This window comes from Pristiophorus japonicus, chromosome 6 (genome assembly GCF_044704955.1).
Source record: "Pristiophorus japonicus isolate sPriJap1 chromosome 6, sPriJap1.hap1, whole genome shotgun sequence".
Taxonomy (NCBI): Eukaryota; Metazoa; Chordata; class Chondrichthyes; family Pristiophoridae; genus Pristiophorus; species Pristiophorus japonicus.
The window spans coordinates 174020693-174041616 of record NC_091982.1 but is presented as its reverse complement, the minus strand read 5'-3'; the positions used below and the strand labels follow the sequence as shown (position 1 = coordinate 174041616).

General features: G+C 40.9%; 1 protein-coding gene across 1 annotated transcript in view; it reads right to left on the bottom strand.

The window, feature by feature from the left end:
* Positions 1-20405, bottom strand: part of LOC139265872 (DISP complex protein LRCH3-like) — a 176072-nt gene extending 155667 nt beyond the window's left edge. Inside the window, exon 1 of the mRNA XM_070883397.1 lies at positions 20135-20405. Within this exon, the coding sequence (XP_070739498.1) occupies positions 20135-20405 (271 nt within the window). The remainder of the gene's footprint in view (positions 1-20134) is intronic.
* Between the last annotated feature and the right edge of the window lie 519 nt (positions 20406-20924).

Here is a 20924-nt window from a genome sequence, read left to right as displayed (position 1 = left end):
CAACCCTCTGAGAAAAGAAATTTCTCCTCATCTCAGTTTTAAATGGACGGCCCCTTATTCTAAGATTATGCCCCCTAGTTCTCGTCTCCCCAATCAGTAGAAATATTTTCTCTGCATCCACCTTGTCAAGCCCCCTCATAATCTTATACATTTTGATAAGATCACCTCTCAATCTTCTGAATTCCAATGAGTAGAGGCCCAACCTACTCAACCTTTCCTCATAAGTCAACCCCCTCATCTCTGGAATCAACCTAGTGAACCTTCTCTGAACTGCCTCCAAAGCAAGTATATCCTTTCGTAAATATGGAAACCAAAACTGCACGCAGTATTCCAGGTGTGGCCTCACCAATACCCTGTATAACTGTAGCAAGACTTCCCTGCTTTTATACTCCATCCCCTTTGCAATAAAGGCCAAGATTCCATTGGCCCTCCTGATCACTTGTTATACCTGCATACTAATCTTTTGTGTTTCATGCACAAGTACCCCCAGGTCCCACTGTATTGCGCCACATCTGCAATCTTTCTCCATTTAAATAATAACTTGCTCTTTGATTTTTTTTCTGCCAAAGTGCATGACCTCACACTTTCCAACTTATACTCCATCTGCCAAATTTTTGCCCACCCACTTAACCTGTCTATGTCCTTTTGCAGATTGTGTGTCCTTCTCACACATTGCTTTTCCTCCATCTTTGTATCGCCAGCAAACTTGGCTACGTTACACTCGGTCCTTTCTTCCAAGTTGTTAATAAAGATTGCAAATAGTTGGGGTCCCAGCACTGATCCCTGCAGCACCCCGCTGACGATATATTTCCAGGATGGTGTGTGACTTGGAAGGGAAGTTGTAGGTAGTGGTGTTCCCATGTGCTTGCTGCCCTTGTCTTTCTAGGTAGTAGAAGTCTTGGCGAGTTGCTGCTTATAAATCCAAAGGATCAGGCAGCACAGTGGGTTAGAATCTTTCACCTCTTAAATGTGGTTTCAAATCCAGGCCAGATAAATGGGATGGATGTTGCCTCTCTCTGATGGCTGGACGATCCCTGAGTGGAGCAAGTTTATAAACAGTTCCTATTGGGAACAAGCCCACAGACTTTAAATTAACACTAACTGGCACTAACTCTGCAGTCTCGGACAGAATGACTGAAAAACAATTACAAAATAAATTGAAGCCGATATAAAACTATAACAAGAAATGGCCATTCAGCTCATGCTAAGCACTTCATTACCCCAACCCTTTGGAAAGACACATCCTTTTTTATGTTCCAATTCCACAACCCTCTCGTCTTTGCTGAATTGGGAACTCATTTATAAGAGCAGTTCATCTTAAATTTAACCCAAAAGTGCTTGAAAATGACATTAAATATATTAACTGAGCTTTGGTTAGACCCCAACTGGAGTACTGCATTCAGTTCTGGGCAGTGCATCTCAGGAAGAATATATTGCACACAGCATTCGTAACAAGATAGATGAGTTGACGGCATAAATAGATATAAATGGGTATGATCTGATAGCCATTACAGAGATGTGGTTGCAAGGTGACCAAGGCTGGGAACTGAATATTCAGGGGTATTTGACAATTCGGAAGGATAGACAGAAAGGAAAAGGAGTTGGGGTAGCTCGGTTAATAAAGGATGAGATCAGTGCAGTAGTGAGGAATTCAGTTGGAGGGTGAGAAAATTGGATCTCAAACCAGTGACCTGATCTTAAATAAAGACAATTACAAAGGTATGAAGGTAAAGTTGGCTAAAATGGACTGGGAAAATAGATTAAAGGGCAATAGGGTTGACAAGCAGTGGCAGGCATTTAAGGAGATATTTCATTACTCTCAACAAAAATATATTTCAGTGAGAAGGAAAGACTTTAAGAGAAGGGAGAAACATCCGTGGCTATCTAAGGAAGAAAAGGATGGTGTCATATTGAAAACAATGGCATACAAAATGGCCAAGATTAGTGGGAGGCCAGAGGATTAGGAAACTTTTAAAAACCAGCAAAGGACGACTAAAAAGAGAGGGAAGATAGATTATGAAAGTAAACTAGCAAGAAATATAAAAACAGATAGCAAGAGTTTCTACAGGTATATATCAAAAAGAGAGTAGCTAAAGTAAACATTGGTCCCTTAGAGGAGGAGACTGGGGAATTAATAATGGAAAATATTATTTTCAAAAAACATCAGCGTCTCCCTGACAACGGAGGCAGCACGAGCCTGGAGCAGCTGGAGGGATATTTAAACATCAGCGTCTCCCTGACAATGGAGGCAGCGTGAGCCTGGAGCAGCTGGAGGGAGATTTCAAAATCAGCATCTCCCTGACAACTGAGGCAGCTCGAGCCTGGAGCTATTACAGGTCCTATTAAGGATGGAGGAGAGTGATTTGTTCTTCCAGATTAATTGAATCACTGGACAGGGAATGAATTTTAAAGAAAGCTAATAACTGATTTAATTTGATTCAATTGCTGATTTTCTCATTTTAACTTAATTTATAATTATGGTATATATTATTGAATTTTGTTTAATTATAATTAATGTTTACTATACTGATTTTACTATTGTATACTCCTTATTGTATTATTTACAATGTAATTTGAATTTTTTTAAAGTTATTTTCGCCTGTGTCTATCTGCGTGCACGTTTTGGCTGCCACTTCGGACCAGAGACTTTAATCCCTTTTTACACTTCCTTCTCACGTTTTTTTCTCTCTTTTCCTCAATGGTCAATATCTAACATGTTGTAAAATTGTTGTGAAGTGCCTTGGGACATTTTATGATGTTAAAGGCGCTATATAAATAAAAGTTATTATAAAATAGGGAAATGGCAGAGATTTGAATAAACATTTTGATCGGTCTTCACGGTAGAAGACACTAAAAACATCCCAATAATGGATAATCAAGGGGCTATGGGGAGGGAGGAACTTAAATCACGAAAGAAAAAGTACTCGGTAAAATAATGGGACTAAAGGTGGACAAGTCCTCTGGATCTGATGGTTTGCATCATAGGGTCTTAAAAGAAGTGGCTGCAGAGATACTGCACAAGGTAAAAGTTCACGGGGTTGGGGGTAATATATTAGCATGGATAGAGGATTGGCTAACTAACAGAGAACAGAGAGTCAGGATAAATGGGTCATTTTCCAGTTGGCAAACTGTAACTAGTGGGGTGGTGCAGGGATCAGTGCTCGGGCTTCAACTATCTGCAATCTATATTAATGATTTGGATGAAGGGACTGAGTGTAATCTAGCCAAGTTTGCTGATGATATAAAGATGGGTGGGAAACACAAAAAATCTGCATAGGGATATATAGACAGGCTAAGTGAGTGGGCAAAAATGTGGGAAAGTGTGAGGTTACCCACGTGGGCAGAAAAAATAAAAAAGCTAATTATTATTTAAATGGAGATAAATTACAAAATGCTGCAGTACAGAGGGACCTGGGGGTCCTTGTACATGAAACACAAAAAAGTGTACAGGTACAGTAAGTTATCAGGAAGGCAAATGGAATGTTGGCTTTTACTGCAAAGGGGATGGAGTATAAAAGCAGAGAAGTCTTGCTACAACTGTACAGGGTTTTGGTGAGGCCACACCTGGAGTACTGCCTACAGTTTGATCTCCTTATTTAAAGAGGGATATACTTTCTTTGAAGGCTGTTCAGAGAAGCTTCACTAGGTTGATTCCTGAGATGAAGGGGTTGACTTATGAAAAAAGGTAGAGTAAGCTGGGCCTATACTCATTGGAGTTTAGAAGAATGAGAGGCGGTCTTACTGAAACAGAAGATACTGAGGGGGCTCGACAAGGTAGATGCAGAGAGGATGTTTCCCCTCGTGGGGAAATCTAGAACTAGGGGGCATAGTTTCAGAATAAGGGATCGCCCATTTAAAACTGAGATGAGGAGGATCTTCTTCTCTCAGAGGGTTGTAAATCTGTGGAATGCTCTGCCCAAAAAAGCTGTGGAGGCTAAGTCATTGAATATATTTAAGGCGAGATTGGCAGATTTTTGAGCGATAAGCGACAAGGGAGCGAAAGGTTATGGGAAGCGGGGAGGGAAGTGGAGCTGAGCCCAAGATCAGATCAGCCATGATCTTATTGAATGGCGGAGCAGGCTCGAGGGGCCAAATGGCCTTCTCCTGCTCCAATTTCTTATGTTATGTTCTTATGTTCTAAAAAGGTTCAATTAGGAGGATAGGTTGCACAAACTAGGTTTGCATTCCCTTGAATATAGAAGATTAATGGGTGATCTAATTAAGGCGATTAAGATGATTAAAGGATTTGGTAAATATCATTGATAAGGAGAGAAACTATTTCCTTTGACGAGAGTCCAGAACAAGGGGGAATAACCTTAAAATTAGAGTTAGGCCATTCAGGAGTGATGTGAGAAAGCACTTCTTCACACAAAAGGTAGTACAAATTGAAAACTCCTCTATCCCCCACCCCCAATTGAAAGTGTCAAAACTGAGATTGATAAACTTTTGTTAGGCAAGGGTATTAAGGGTAACGGAATCAAAACGGTAGAAGCGAGTCAAGGTACAGATCAGTCATGATCTAACTGAATGACGGAAAAGGCTTGAGGGGCTGAATGGCCTACTCCTGTTCCTATGGGCTCAATATTGTCCCCTGCAGATTTTTGCCGCACTCTCCGGAGTTGCGTCGCTTTTGTAGGATGAAATGGATGGCGAAAAAATGTCCTGATTCTGGCCGTTGTGTTGCCTCTCTCGGGGCTTGGCGCAGCGTGGCCAGTTGATTGGGGGGCAGAGCTAGAGCCCTGCGCCAGAAAGAGTGCCAGCAGCTCTCCACATGCGCATTGGAGTGTGCACGTATGCGCAGTAGCTCCTGCCCCCAGCCTCTCAGTGTGCGTGCTGCAGCGTGGGACCCGATGCGTCCCGCCCCTATCCCAGGCCGAGTAACCTACCGCACAGGCCAGCCAACTGCAGAAGAAAATGCCTCATTCAGACTGGACATCGAGATCGTGTGGCCGCAATGGCGCGCTGTAGTACGTTTATAATCAAGTACGTAACTCCATAATTATTGCAGAATACGGGAAGCAGTTAGCTGGTGTTTGGTTATTTTAAAATGCGATTCCAAGTATGACTGGCACTATGCAGCTCTCCACTTTGAAGCCAGCTTGAAAGCTCCAATTCAGCATTTTATCTCTTGGGCTTTGTTTGAATAGCATTGCTGTTTGCTGCTCATTATGTCAATGTTTGCTAAGATTTGTAGAGGCAAGTAAGGATTTGTTGGCACAAGCAATGATATGCTGTGTCCCAGAAACTGTCATCTCCTCTCCATTTGGGACATTTTGCAGAATTATAGTGGTGGGGCAGAAATCACACTGCACACGGTAAGGGCTGAAGTCCATGGAGTTTGCTGTGGGATTGTTGTTGTGCCGAATCACTTTCTTTAATTATCTTTAATTAGCTGTGAGATTAGGGCAATTTAATTCAACTATCTTTTACTTCTTTTATTTTTGTAGTTTAAGCTTCCATGAATGCTTATGTTGTATAGTAAATTAACTTTGCGAAGTTTGTCATATGATGTCCTGAATAGCTGTTTGATCCTATTCACATTCTTTAGTCAAGTAATTAAGTTCTGCTGGCCTCCGATGTACCTACCTGCACTGATTTCTTAACTCTCCGCAAGGGTTTTCTGTGCGGCCACAAGTAACCACATATGCTGGCCTAAATTAGTTTGGAGTAACTATTAGCTGTCCAAAGTGGCCAAAACGGGCGTAGGTGGCTGGTAATGCCCCCTTTTGAAAATAAAAACTAAACTAAAAAAATCCTAATTAACTCACTTACACTGGCGCAAATTGAATATGCAAAATGGGGATTTTTAAGATACTCCAGAAAAATCAAGTTGCTCCAAAAAAAAAAGGAGCAATTTCTGGCCAATTTTGAGCCCAATGTAACTCAAATATGATATTTACACTTCCTTCACTGAATACAAAAATATTAAAGAATTTTCTGATTTTCATAGACATTACAGATCCATATTCTGCAGTCAATGATTTGTCCACATTACAGCATCCAAACTGTAATTAGAAATTATCCTCTAATATCTGGTATGATGGAAGACCCTGTTTTATGCTCCAAGGTAAATTCCAACACACCAACAGCAGGTGTAACAATTGGAACTTGCAGTTCTTTGCAGTTATGACTTGCATCCTGAAAATTCAACTCTTCTGTTACAGAATATTAATTGGAATACATCTCACTGCTAAACAGGTTTTCTGCTTCAAAATTTGTAATGTAAACCTGTTTTCAGTTTTGTTTATTGAAAGAATAAATAAGTGAACAAAGATTTTAGAAATGGTCAAAAAAAGCACAAATATAAAAAGCTAAGAATATCAGACAAATAACATTATATAGTAAATATTAGTTGCAAGCCAGAGAAGGTTTGACAATAGAATCATAAAATAGTGAAGCACAGAAGGCCATTCGGCCCATCGAGTCTGCGCCAGCTTTTTCAGTTAGTCCCATTTCCCGATTCTTTCCCCATAAAATCGGTGGAAAAAAAAATTCTGCTTCAAGTATTTATCCAATTTCCCCTTTGAAGGCTACTATTGAATCTGTATCCACCACCCTATCAGGCAGTGCATTCCAAATCCTAACCATTCGTTGCGTAAAAAAGGTTTTTCCTCATATCGCCTCTGGTTCATTTGCCAATCACCTTAAATAGATGCCCTCTGGTTATCAACCTTTCAGCTACTGGAAACGATTGCTCTTTATTTACTCTGTTAATCCTTCATGATTTTAAACACCTCTATCAAATCTCCTCTTAGCCTTCTCTGCTGTAAGGAGAACAACCCCACTTCCTATAAGTCACATGTTTTTATTCCCTGTAACATTTTTCCTGTCACACTTTCCCCATAACACCCAACCATTATAAAACAGCATATGCTCCAATTCACTATTTTGTAAAAACAAATTCTGCAAAGTAACAAAAAAAGTTTGTGGTTACATGCAGTTGAGAATTCAAGCTAATTTCCCCACATCCAAAATGAAAAACACCCCGTCAAGTTTGTTTAAAAAAAGTTTGGCAAAGAACTAATGCATTAAATTCAGAATATCTGGTATGAATCTCGTGTCAAACAACAGGAAGTTTCTCCCCCCCCCCCCCCACCCCCAAATTTCTCCCTACCTTTCCTCAATAGGCTTTGTCCACCTTAACCAAAGACCATTTTGCATCTGCAAGGGGCATCAGTTGGGCTTGATATTGTCTTCACCTGATGCTTAGATAGGTTCTTTCCAGCACAGGTCAGTGGAGGAACTCTGACAGATTTTTCCATTTTAATCCATCATTTAATTATATTCTAATAATGTTTAAGCACATATGAAACAAACTAGACATGTGAGCAACTGATATATCTCCTCACATGGCAGCTGTGGAAATCATTCAATATCAATTAAAAGATCCTTAGATCATACAGAAATGGAGTGAATTAGAAGGATCTGATTTTCAGAAACTGATCTGTAATACATTTGCTATTTTTACATACCATGTGCAATTTGTATCCATGCCTTACACAAACAATCTTTTGTGCTTTTTGAAAGCTTGTTAAATTATATTCTAATTTCCGATGAGAGGAAATCACTCATAAATGTAATTAAATTCCAACAATCTTCGTGATCACAAGTCGGTGTTTACACTGCATAAATGTTTTAATACAACTTCCATTCACCAGGAGTTTATAAGACGACTGATAAGTTTACATTTTAAAAATTACCATTTTCTCCCATGAATTTCCTGGTTGTAGTTACTGCTGTGACGTAGGTCACAGTTCAAAAGTGATCTTTGTGAGAAAACAACAATAGCAAGCAATTCCAGAATTTTATTTTAAAACGCATACTGAAGAATTTCTCACCATATTTCTGTCCCATTGTATCATCACCACAGCTGGCCACAAGAAATTCTAGGCCAAGTTTACAGTTGTAGCTGAGCTGCTTAATTTTGTTGCAAGACATGGAATTAGGAGTCTAAAATTCATAACAGAAAACTCGGCTCAAGACAAGATTCTTTGAGGAAAATTGATATACTCATTTTTTATGTATCAATTTTTTTTTAAGTTAACACTCCAATTTTTTCCCTTCTCTCTCTCTCTCTCTTAAAACATGCAGACTTCCTTATTGGAATACAATTCAACAGGTGACAGTCACCTGCCTGTACCTCAACCAAGTGGCCATTATCCACAATATCAGTAGGCTACCCAACTGCAGAGAACATCTGGTTGTCACCAACTGGTCATATGTCCACATGTCCAGCTTGGTACAACAATCAGGAGAAACCCTGGCTGATTTTCGCTTTCCCGACCTAGGTACACAGTGGGATGATTGTAGTGCTAGTGCCCCTATTGCTGTCCCAGCTCAGATCAGCAAATAAATCAGTGATTGAACCTGGTGTAATGACTGTCCCATGGTTTTTCAACAAATTACTGCAAGCACTTTAGTTTTGGACGGTCAACTTGTCGGTAAATGTACCTCATGGCAAAGTTTTTAACTACGCAGACCACAAGGATAAAGGCACCAGTTTGTGCTTTACAACTGTTTTTCCACACTCCTTAACTAGGACTTGTTCACAACAAGTCCCCTAGAATCATATTGAACAAAAACTCATATTATCTTGTTTCACAAATGAAGCTCTATTTTATTCAACAGTATCAGTCAATCTAGTCTGTAATCTTCCAGACAAAACTAGGTCTTCCAATGCTTCCCTAAGCCTCAGACAAAGTTCAGTTGAAGTGCCAAGCAGTATTGGGTCACCAGCTCATGCAGAAAGGAAGAACAGATTTGCATTAGGCTGCTGGCATCCTACCAATTCAAATCCAAATTAATCCAATATTCCAGATGGAGCTTTAACCCCATATTAATAATAAAACATTTAATCTCTAACCATATGCAATTACTGACTATGAACAAGTTGCTAAATTGGGTGGATAGAGTTCAGACAACATTTAGTGCAGATAGGTGTGGAATGATATACTTCAGGGGGATAAATGAGAGAACATATACATGAAATCTTAATATTTTAAAAGGAGTAGAGAAGCAGAGACACTTTGGGGTTCAGATACACAAATCTTTCAGTCAAGTTGATAAAGCAGTAAACATGGGACATAGAGTACATTTGTTACATTTCAAAAATAAAAAGAGGTTGAATCAAAAATAAATCACTGGATAGGTCACAGTTAAGAGTATTGCATCCATTTTTGTGCACAATACTTTAAGATGTTAAGACCATGAAGACAGTGAATAAGATATACTAGGAACCTCAGTTAAGAGAGTCTAGAGAAACTGTTTTTTTTTCATTGGAGCAAAGATGAGAAAGAATAAATCTGATAAAGTTGTTCAAAATTATGAGGGGTTTTCTTAAAGTATTTTGGGAAAATTAATTTTCGCTGGTCAATGAGTTGGCAACCAGTTGGCATAAATTGAAGACAATCACCAAAAGAACAAAGGAGAGGTTAGCGGAATAGTTTTTTTTTAATATACTGAGGGTTGTTAGGCTATGGAATGCCTCCCAGATACAGTAGTGGAAGCATAGTCTATAATGGTGCTGTATTTGTGGTCCTTACGGGCATGCAAGAGATGTTCATACGCCCGTAGGGCCCCGCAAGTTCTGGCTTTAGGCATGCACTGTGCATGAGCCGAAACCCGGAACTTGCGATCTGTCCAGAATCCTCTTGACAGATCACACTAATCTGACAGAAATGAGCATTCGCAGGCGGAGAGTTGGGCTATTTGCCCAACGAATGCCCAGCGAATGCCCTTGAAATTCTTATGCTGGCAAAAGCAGGTTTAAACAATAGAAAATAATTTTTTCCACACTCATTTATATTAAAAACCATGTCTATTAAGGTAAGTTTATTTTTATCCCTGTTAAAACATTTTTTTTTTTAAATCAAAAAAATGTTTTAAAAATATTCAATTAAATGTAATTTTAATTAATTCTAAATGTGTTTTTTTTATTTAATGTGTTTTGGGGATATTCCCATTCATCATCATCATTGGCAGTCCCTTGAAACGAGGATGACTTGCTTCCATGTCAAAAAGCAGTGACTTCACAGGTGTTTCAATGAAAGACCTAATATTCCGGATCCCGAACTACATCCTGAAGGGTGGAAGATGCCTGTGCGTGGATTTTTTTTAACGTGTGGTGGCCGTTGCACACCAGTCACCACAAGGGCTTAACAGAGCTAGGTCTTTATCCAGTGGCAAGGATTATCCAAGACGACTGAAGACCAGCTCTGCTGCATGGACCTAGCGCGCACACATATCACAGAGTGGGCTGGCCCATGCTGTCCCTGGGCCCTGAACTCATGCCTCTCCTGGGCCTCATCCCTCTATGAACTCTCGCTGCTCCTTCGCCCCGACCTCACCGCCCCAGCTGTACCTGCCCGCACTCCAATCAGCGACCTGGATTTGGGAGACATCAAATCCAGTCGCCCTCTTCACAGCCATAGCCCTCCTGCAGCAGCACATGATGCTGTCTGCAGTGGCATGCCGCCGCATGTTGCTCCATCTAATGGCCCCGGCCTGCTGATGGTCTTGCAGGCTGGGACCGCGCCAGGCAGCCACACGTTGCTTCCTCCAAAGGCCCCGGCCCACAAGACCATCAGCAGGCCGGAGCCACCAGAGGGAGCAACATGCGACGGCCTGGCCCAGAAATCAGCATGGTCCTGACCTGCAAGACCATCAGCAGGAGTAGAGCAGGGGTAGAGATACAGCAGAGCCATCGAGACTGGATTGAAACCTCTGTGACACTCAAGGCCCCAAGGTACAAACTGTGCTGCCCACGAGAGCAAAAACATGGTACACCCCAGCTTTAAAATATCCCACCATTACATCTATTACATTTATTCCCATTCATACTTACGGCAGCTCCATAAAAACGGAACTCACCATTAAGTATGAACAGGGATCCCCCTCCTTTCATTGTTTGTGCCAACCCACGTGATCCACGTGAACCGCATGCGCTCCTGGGCATCTATGCAGGCTCACGTGTAGAGGCCAAGGACAGCAAGTCGCTGAACCTCCTGGACCACCAGGTAAGTTCACAAATTTTTTGTAGGTTCTGACCGCAAATTGTACCCCATTAACTTTTAAAAGGAAAGTGGATACATGAAGAAAAATGTTAATGGATATGGGGAAAGAGCAGAAGAATGTGGATAGCTCTTTTAGAGAGATGGTACAGGCATAATATTCCGAATAGCCACCTTCTGTCCCATAAAATTCTATGATTCTACATGCAAATAACCTGCAGTTTCAACCACATAGTCCCCTCGATTATTGCCACGGTTACTGAATTCTAATCTAATCGATAGTGCTGGTTGTACATTTATATCCGTTTTAACATCTTTTTACAGCAGTAAACATTGTTCCTGAATGATCGGAAGGCACATTGATTTAATAAACCCTTGTTTAAAGCCAAAATTCTCTCTCCCTTGTCCATTTGTTTTCTTTTTAACAGGATGTTTGTTGTGTATAAAAACATTCAAGTCTAGAATTCTAGAAACCATGTAACTTGAGGAACAAAGCCTCCAACTTGACCTTTACAAAAAGCAAATCTAAGTGAGTCAGTAAAATGCTCAAAAATATTAACTCTTCTTGGAAAATAAAATAATGCTGGTCTGTCACATTAAAAATTTGCTGCTCTCATGCATTTAAAAAAAATACTGCCATGCCTTTAACAAAGTCTCCTCCCTGCCCCTCACACAGGTTCACAATTTTAATCTTTCAGTTACTATTTTAGTCAGAAGATTGACTGAAATAGTAGCCAGCAGATCAAAACTGTGGCCGGGAATGCGGAAATGAAGCAGAACATGTGCTTCAACGCCAATATTTTCCTTCAAAACTAAAAATTATGATAAATATATTTTAACAATACAAAATGTTATTAAAGCTTCATAGTTTTAATATATCTCAAGTATATACAGTACCCTTTAGACAGGGTTTAAAAAAAATGATTTCCAAGTACGATATTGTACACTAAACGTGCTTAATGTATAAAATTAAACATGAAATAATATTCTCTCATATCTGACAATTGATTTCATAAGCTTATATTCAAAACTTCAAAATATGAATCTATGCGCATAACATCTGCGAAAAAACTGAAATATATTTTGACCTTGGCCTGCTGCGCATTAGGTTCTGTGGGGAGCCAATGTTTACAGGTCAGAGAATCACTTGGTCTATCTATGAATCGGCTCAAAATAGTATTAAGAAGAAGTCAGGTTTTAGCTAATCAAAATCAAACTTTTTTTTCCAGCTGGTCCTCACCAGAAGCCAAATGGGAACAGGGAGGCTAAAGAAATAAATAGATTATATAAAAAAAGTTAAAGATAATTAATGCAATTATAATGAGGTATGGAGAAAGAGAATAAATTAATAGAAGAAAATAAGAAGGCAAGCAAACAGAAGTGTTCAAAACTTTTTAATCTGATTTTTTTTTTGTTTGCAATTAATGTCATAGCAATAAAACTACTTTGGACCTTTATTAAAGTTTATGTCAGTTTCTTGGGACTCAATTTTTCCCAGTGATTTGCGCTCATTTTTTTGCGCCGGCTGCTCTTTTTGGCCTAAGTTGAAAAACCAGAGTTACCCCAATCAATTTGCACCAGTGTAACTCAGTTACGATTTTTTTAGGTCAGTTTTTTTTTCAGCCAAAGGGGGCGTAACGAGCCACCCGCACCAATTCTGGTCATTTAGGGAAGTTTGGCCAGCTGAGTTACTCCAGCCCTGCTTAAGCCAGCGTATGTGGCCTCTCCATAAAACCCTTGCGGAGAGTTAAATAAATTGGCGCTATTAAGGAAATCGGCACAGCAGATAAATTAGCGCAAGTAAGGAAATCGGTGCAGCAGGTACCCGGACACACACTAAAAGAATTGAAAAATACGTAGCAGGAGAGAGAGAGCGAGAGCAAGTGACTGCCAGGAATTGCAGAATGGGACCAGGGACTGAGAATTGGACCAGACCGGGTTTTTCAATTCTTTTAATGTGTTGGGAACAGGCTGTATGCTTCACTTTAAGGCCTCAGTTCGCATTGTGTCCCTGGTTACCATGGCAGCCCGATCTTTTTGCCGCAGATCAAGACTCCACTCCTAACCAAAGGACAGGTTAGGCCACGCCAGAATGAAGAAATCCAATGGGGAAACTTAGAACATTTTTTTTGGCGTACTTGGGCCCCAAAAAATCAAGTACACCAAAAGAAAGCTTTGGGGAAAATTGAGCCCATGGTATGCAAAATGAAAACTTAAGAAATCAACCATCACAGCAAGACTGGAATTTCTTGGACATACTGGTAGTCCAATTTAATAAAGTTAAAATCCTGAATTTGCAGGTTTCTGAAATCATGCTACAGTTCCAGCTCAAACCATACACACTCTCCTATCAGATTACACTACACAATAGAATTGAAGTATACTATCTGAGCATTACAGCAATAACATTGTAAGTGAACAGGACATTCTTAAATACAGAATCAGCCCCTCAGTGTTTCAAGTAAAAATTGGAAAAGCATATGGAATATTGATAAACCTAGTGAGCATTATATATTCCTTAATATCGGTATTGTTAACTACGATCGATCTACAAGACCACTGAGCATGCTGGGTCCCAACTGTATTACCCCTTATCAATAGAAAGAATCTGTTTTTCAGAGATGCCAAATTAATTATTTTTTTATTGAGGGGTAGGGGTTGAAGAGAATTTCAGTGGATGCGAGAACTTTGAGATGTAATGAGGCATTATACAAATGCAAATTTAACAAAAAATGTTTGTAACTGTTAGTGAAACAAAAACTGGTGTTTCAAAAATTCTTCATTTTCACAAATTTTAAATTGATAAAAATTGGCCTTGAAAAATTAAACTACAAAGCTTTACAGGGAACATTGCTCTTTTATCAAACAACTGGCAAAGGCCTTTGGCAACATAATCCAGAGACACGAGGTCAGCTTCAACATGTATGCCGACGACACCAAGCTATACCTCTCTGTAACCTCTCTCAACCCTTTTACTGCTTCTGATGTTTGATTGCCTGACTGACATCCGGTTGTAGATGAGACGATATTTCCTTCAGTTAAACAATGGTAAGACTAAAGCCATCGTCTTCAGCCTCCACCACAAACTCAACACCCTTGCTACCGATTCCAACCCCCTCGCTACCGATTCCAACCCCCTCGCAGCCATTATGCCAAGCTGAATCCGTATGTTTGCAATCTCCATCACAAAGACTATTTCCACCTCCGAGACATCACCCACCACCACCCCTGAATCAGCCCATCTACCTTGTCCATGCATTTGTCACCTCCACACTTGACGATTCCAATGTTCTCCTTGCCGACCAATCCGCATCTCTGTAAACTACAGTTCATTCAAAACTCTGCGACCCATATCCTATCCCGGACGAGTTACTGTTCACCCATCATGCCTGTCCTTGTCCTTTTTTGGCTCTCAGTCACCTAACGTCTCCAATATAAAATTTTCATTGGTATTTAAATCCCTTCATGGCTTCACTCCTCCCTCCCCAGGAACTATGTTCTGCTGTGACTCTGGCTTGTTATCCATTTCCCCTCCTCTCTTCACCCCATCGTTGGCAGCTGTGCCTTCAACTTTCTAGGGCCCGTGCTCTACAATTCCCTCCTTCGACCCCGAACCTCTCCTCCTTGAAAGCCCTCCTCCAGATCCACCTCTTGGAACAAACTTTCCGTCATCCCTCTCAATAAAATCATCTTTGGCTTGGTGTCCATTTTTGTCAGATTATCTTTGTAAAAGCGCCTTGGGATGTTTTTCCACATTAAAAGGTACTACTTGAATATAAATGTGGGCTGTTCTTGTTCATTTTCTTTTATACATCCTTCTCATAGTATAAAAGACATATACAATATTCAAATCAAATTATACTGTGATGGTAAACAATATTAAAACCAAACAAATTAAATCAAAATTATCAGGCACAGTATTGTCCAATAATTTAAAGTAGCATGCTTATACTGAAATTATTTAACAAAAATAAAGCAGTGCTAAGTGAAGGTGGTCTTCTCATGCAATGCAAGTCATTCACTGTGTCATGTCATAAAAACATTTATCAAGTACAATGTGCTGGATGGGTAGCAGATGAACTGAATAGGCTCCATTGTTACAGTAAGTCTAGAGCACTGATGTAATGTTTATCGGAACATAGGAACAGGAGTAGGCCATTTAGCCCCTCAAGCCTGTTCCGCCATTCAATGAGATCATTGCTGATCCGCGACCCAGCTCCATACATCCACTTTTGCCTCATATCCCTTAATACCTTTGGTTAACAAAATCTATCAAACTCAGATTTAAAATTAACAATTGACCTAGCATCAACTGCCATTTAAAAAGTTCTACCATGCTTTGCATGCAGATGTGTTTCATAACTTCACTACTGAGATGTGGCTGAAGTTTTAGGCTATGCCTCCTAGTTCTTGACTCCCAAACCAGCGGAAATAGTTTCTCTCTCTCCTCCTACCCTACCAGTTCCCCTTAATATCTTGAAAACGTCAGTCAAATCACCTCTTAACCTTCTAAATTCCAGGGAATACAACACAATTTGTATAATCTTCCCTCGTAATTTCATCCTTGGAGTCCAGGTATCATTCTGATAAATCTATGCTGCATTCCCTCCAAGGCCAATATATCCGTCCCAAGATGTGATGCCCAGAACTGAGCATAGTACTCCAGGTGTGGTCTAACCTGGGCTTGTATAGCTCTAGCATAACTTCTACCCCCTTGTATTCTAGTCCTCTAGATATAAAGGCCAGCATTCCATTAGCCTTTCTGATTATTTTTTGTTCTTGTCCCTGACATTTCAACGATTTATGTTCACGGACCCCTAAATCTCTTTGGACTTCCGCTGTTTTGAGCATTTCACCATTTAGGAAGTACTCCGATTTATACTTTTTAGGTCCAAAGTGGATGACCTCACACTTGCCTATATTGAAATCCATTTGCCACAGTTTTGCCCATTCACTTCATCTATTGATATATTTTTGTAATTTCATGGTTACATCGACACTTCTTACAATGCCACCTATCTTTGTGTCATTGCCAAACTTGTGGCTCTCTATTCCATCATCTAAGTCATTAATAAATATGGTTAATAGGTGAGGTGCCAACACAGATCCCTGTGGGACACCACTTGTCACACCCTGCCAATTAAGAGTATCTGCCCATTACCCCTACTCTCAGTCTCCTGCGACTCAGCCAATTTCCTAGCCAGGTCAATAATTTTCCTTGAACTCCATTGGCTTCAACTTTAGCTAACAGACTCTTATGAGGGACTTTTTTTGCAGGACACCTGGAAGTCCATATAAATTACATCCATAGACATTCCCCAGTCCAGTACTTCAGTCACCTCTTCAAAAAATGCAATCAGGTTTGTCAGGCATGACCTACCTTTTACAAATCCATGCTGGCTCTTTCTAATGAGCTGAAAATGTTCATGCTGTTCACCCTATCCTTAATTATAGGCTCTAGTAATTTTCTGACAACAGATGTTAGGCTAACTGGTCTGTAATTCCCTGGTTTCCCTCGCTCACCTTTCTTAAATAGTGGCAATTTTCTAATCTAAAGGAACAGTTCCTGAATCAAGAGGACTTTGGAAGATTATGGTTAGGGCATCTTTAATGTTCTCATCTACTTCCTTTAAAACCCTCGGATGGAAACCATCTGGTCCTGGGGATATGTCACTATTTAGTGCCATTGTTTTCTTCATTATTGTTACTTTGCTTGCATTAATTTTGGTGAGTCCCTGTCCCTGATTCAATATTAGCTATCTTGGGATGTCTGGCATGCTAGCCTCTTCCACTACGGTAAATACTGATAAAGTAATTATTCAACATGTCTATCATTTCCTTATTTTCACTTACAATATCAGCATTATTAGTTTTCATGGTACCAACATTGCTCCTGCCCACCCTCTTTTTCATATAATTGTAAAAATTGTGTGTGTTCATTTTGAGATCCCTTGCTAGTTTCTTTTCATATTCCCTCTTTGTAGCTCTTACTATGTTTGACAGCCTTTTGTTGTTCTTTGTATCCCTTTGTTGCCAGGATCGGTGCTATTTCCTGAACTTTTGTATGTTTTTCTTTTAGTTTTGTTTCCCTTTGCCTCTTTTGTTATCCATGGCCTTTCTTTGGGAAAGCTCTTGCCCCTTAGGGGTATAAACAGGTTCTGTACCACGCTAAAAACCTTTTTGAACACCTGCCATTGATCATCAGTCAATTTACCCACCCAGTTTACTGTGGACAGTCTCTGCCTCTTACAAGTTTAACATAAGAACATAAGAGGAACAGGAGTATGCCATACGGCCCCTCGAGCCTGCTCCGCCATTCAATAAGATCATGGCTGATCTGATCATGGGCTCAGCTCCACTTCCCTGCCCACACCCCATAACTCCTTATCGTTTAAGAAACTGTCTATTTTGTCTTAAATTTATTCAATGTCCCAGCATCCACAGCTCTCTGAGGCAGCAAATTCCACAGATTTGCAAGCCTCTGGGAGAAGAAATTTCTCCTCATCTCAGTTTTCAATGGGCGGCCCCTTATTCTAAGATCGTGCCCTCTAGTTCGAGTCTCCCCCATCAGTGGAAACGTTCTCTCTGCGTCCACCCTGTCAAGCCCCCTCATAATCTTATACGTCTCGATAAGATCACCTCTCATTCTTCTGAATTCCAATGAGTAGAGGCTCAACCTACTCAACCTTTCCTCAGAAGTCAAACCCCTCATCCCCGGAATCAACCAAGTGAACCTTCTCTGAACTGCCTCCAAAGCAAGTATATCCTTTCGTAAATATGGAAACCAAAACTGCACGCAGTATTCCAGGTATGGCCTCACCAATAACTTTTTTAGTTGTAGTAAGACTTCCCTGCTTTTATACTCCATCCCCTTTGCAATAAAGGCCAAGATTGGCCTTCCTGATCACTTGCTGTACCTGCATACTATCCTTTTGTGTTTCATGCACAAGTACTCCCAGGTTCCGCTGTACTGCGGCACAATGCAATCTTTCTCCATTTAAATAATAACTTGCTCTTTGAATTTTTCTGCCAAAGTGCATGACCTCACACTTTCCAACATTATACTCCATCTGCCAAATTTTTGCCCACTCACTTAGCCTGTCTATGTTCTTTTGCAGATTTTGTGTGTCCTCTTCACACATTGCTTTTCCTCCCATCTTTGTATCGTTAGCAAACCTGGCTACGTTACACTCAGTCCCTTCTTCTAAGTCGTTACTATAGATTGTAAGTAGTTGGGGTCCCAGCACTGATCCCTCCGGCACCCCACTCGGTACCGGTTGCCAACCAGAGAATGAACCATTTATCCCGACTCTCTGTTCTCTGTTAGTTAGCCAATCCTCTATTCATGCTAATATATTACCCCCCCCCAACCCCATGAACTTTTATCTTGTAATCTTTTATGTGGCACCTTGTCAAATACCTTCTGGAAGTCCAAATATACCACATCCACTGGTTCCCCTTTAACCACCCTGTTCATTACATCCTCAAAGAACTCCAGCAAATTTGTCAAACATGACTTCCCCTTCATAAATCCATGCTGACTCTGCCTGACCAAATTTTGCTTTTCCAAATGTCCTGCTACTGCTTCTTTAATAATGGACTCCAACATTTTCCCAACCACAGATGTTAGGCTAACTGGTCAATAGTTTCCCGCTTTTTGTCTGCCTCCTTTTTTAAATAGGGGCGTTACATTTGCAGTTTTCCAATCTGCTGGGACCTCCCCAGAATCCAGGGAATTTTGGTAAATTACAGCCAATGCATCCACAATGCCTGCCGCTACTTCTCTTAAGACCCTAGGATGCAAGCCATCAGGTCCAGGGGATTTATCTGCCTTTAGTCCCATTATCTTACTGAGTACCACCTCCTTTGTGATTGTGTTTAGTTCCCCCTCCCAATAGCCCCTAGACTATTCACTGTCAGAATATTGTTAGTGTCCTCTACCGTAAAGACTGATACAAAATATTTGTTCAGAGTTTCTGCCATTTCCATGTTCCCCATTACTAATTCCCTGGTCTCGTCTTCTAAGGGACCAACATTTAATTTAGCCACCCTTTTCTTTTTTATATACCTATAGAAACTCTTGCTATCTGTTGCTAAGTTTAGGGCATACAAATTTACATTACAAATACTGTACAAGTAAAATAATGACATAATCAAGGCCACTGATTTGTGGCTTTCATGGAAAAATGGTCAAAAGCATGAAATACAATCGCCTAAACAGCTTTGGAAATTTTAGGATCCCATGAAATAAAACAGATGTTGTCTTACATGTTTTACTATACACTGGTGTTGATGGTCATCATACATTATGTTTTTTAAAGTATTAATATTCATTACACCTGTCTGGAAGTGGTGAATTGAGGGATCCTGTGGTGAGATTGAGCTAACTAGAGGGACATGCTTGAAGAACTAAATGGCCTACTCCTATCATTATGTAAGTAAACTCTCAATTTAGTCTGAGGGTTTGGTAGGATGATTAGAGTCGTCGTGCAAGATACTCGATATCCAATAGCCACAAGTCTAAAATTACATGAACAGTAGATAATCCAATATCTTAACCATTTGAAAGAATTATGATTGAGAATTATGCCTCTTCCATATGTTCACAGCTGGATCAACATTTTACTCTATTTAGGTGTGATCTTCAACACAATCTGTCATCCAACCACTGTAATATTAATGTAGCATAGGATTGGAATGAACATTATATTATAAATTAACATAACTAAAACGTTTTCAAATTGTTCAGGAACGAACAACAACAACAAAAAAAAACCATAACCAACGAGTTACTTCATCACTGGCGAGTTAACAATAAGCAAAGCGAACCACAACGCCCCTCCGCTTCTATTTGCGGATCTGGGTGATTGCCTCTCATTTAATGGGTATTTTTGGTGACATCGAGGAAGATGCAAAACAGTCGGCACGCGAGCCTTTAAGTCGAACTCTCCGCGCGTGCGTGCGTGCGCGTGCCCAGGCTCACTGGCGAGCACCCTGCTCGTACCTGCCCTGCCTCCCTATTCAAACTGCATCAATTACAACATGGCCATGAATTCAGTTGGAACCAAGCGATCCGCGAGCTTCCATCGCCCCGGCCAACCAACAGCGCCGGCGCTCCCGCTCACCCGACTGCGTGGTGTCCGTTAGGTCCTGGTTCGCAGCGCTCCTCGGGAACTCCTTCAGTTTCCTGCCGCTTAAGTTCAACACTCCCGTCGCAGCAGCTTCTTCCAGCGCTCTCTCTAAACTCCGATTCCAAGGGACGTGGGCCGATCCAGCTCCGTTGTGACCACTGCCTCCTCCACCGCTGAATCCGTTCAAGCCTCCTCCTCCTCCTCCCCCCACTCCGCCGCCTGCGATCCCGAGCTGACACTCCGACATCAACATCACCGCCGCCATTGTAGACCTTGGTCAGCACTGCGCAGGTGCCAACAGCCCGACCAAACTGCGCGTGCGCGCTGAGTGGCAGATGACGTTCATGCGCAGAGGCGGAGCATCAAAATACCGGAGAAAATAAGGGGTGTTTGGTTTAAAATAGCAACTTCCATCATTTAAAGTCTGACATGCAATTTGATTTCACATAAACAATAGACAGGTTTGAAAGGACCAGACAGGGAGAAGTTTTTGGGAGCTGGTGAAAGTGCCGATCTTAGGTTGGTGTGACGAAGGCAGTGGGCTAGGATTGGGAGTACTTACGATTGTGGAATGAGAGCAGTGACATCCCAGTTTTGACTGCAACTTGCGCCTTACTGAAGCCTCCCCGTCCAAACGCCCATCACATGTTTTAATATTATTCGTTCATGGGATGTGGGCGTCGCTGGGAAGGCATTTAATGTCCATCCCTAATTGCCCCTGGTGAAGCCACCTCCTTGAACCCCAGCAGTCCGTGTCACACTTGGCCTCTCGTTACTCCTCGGG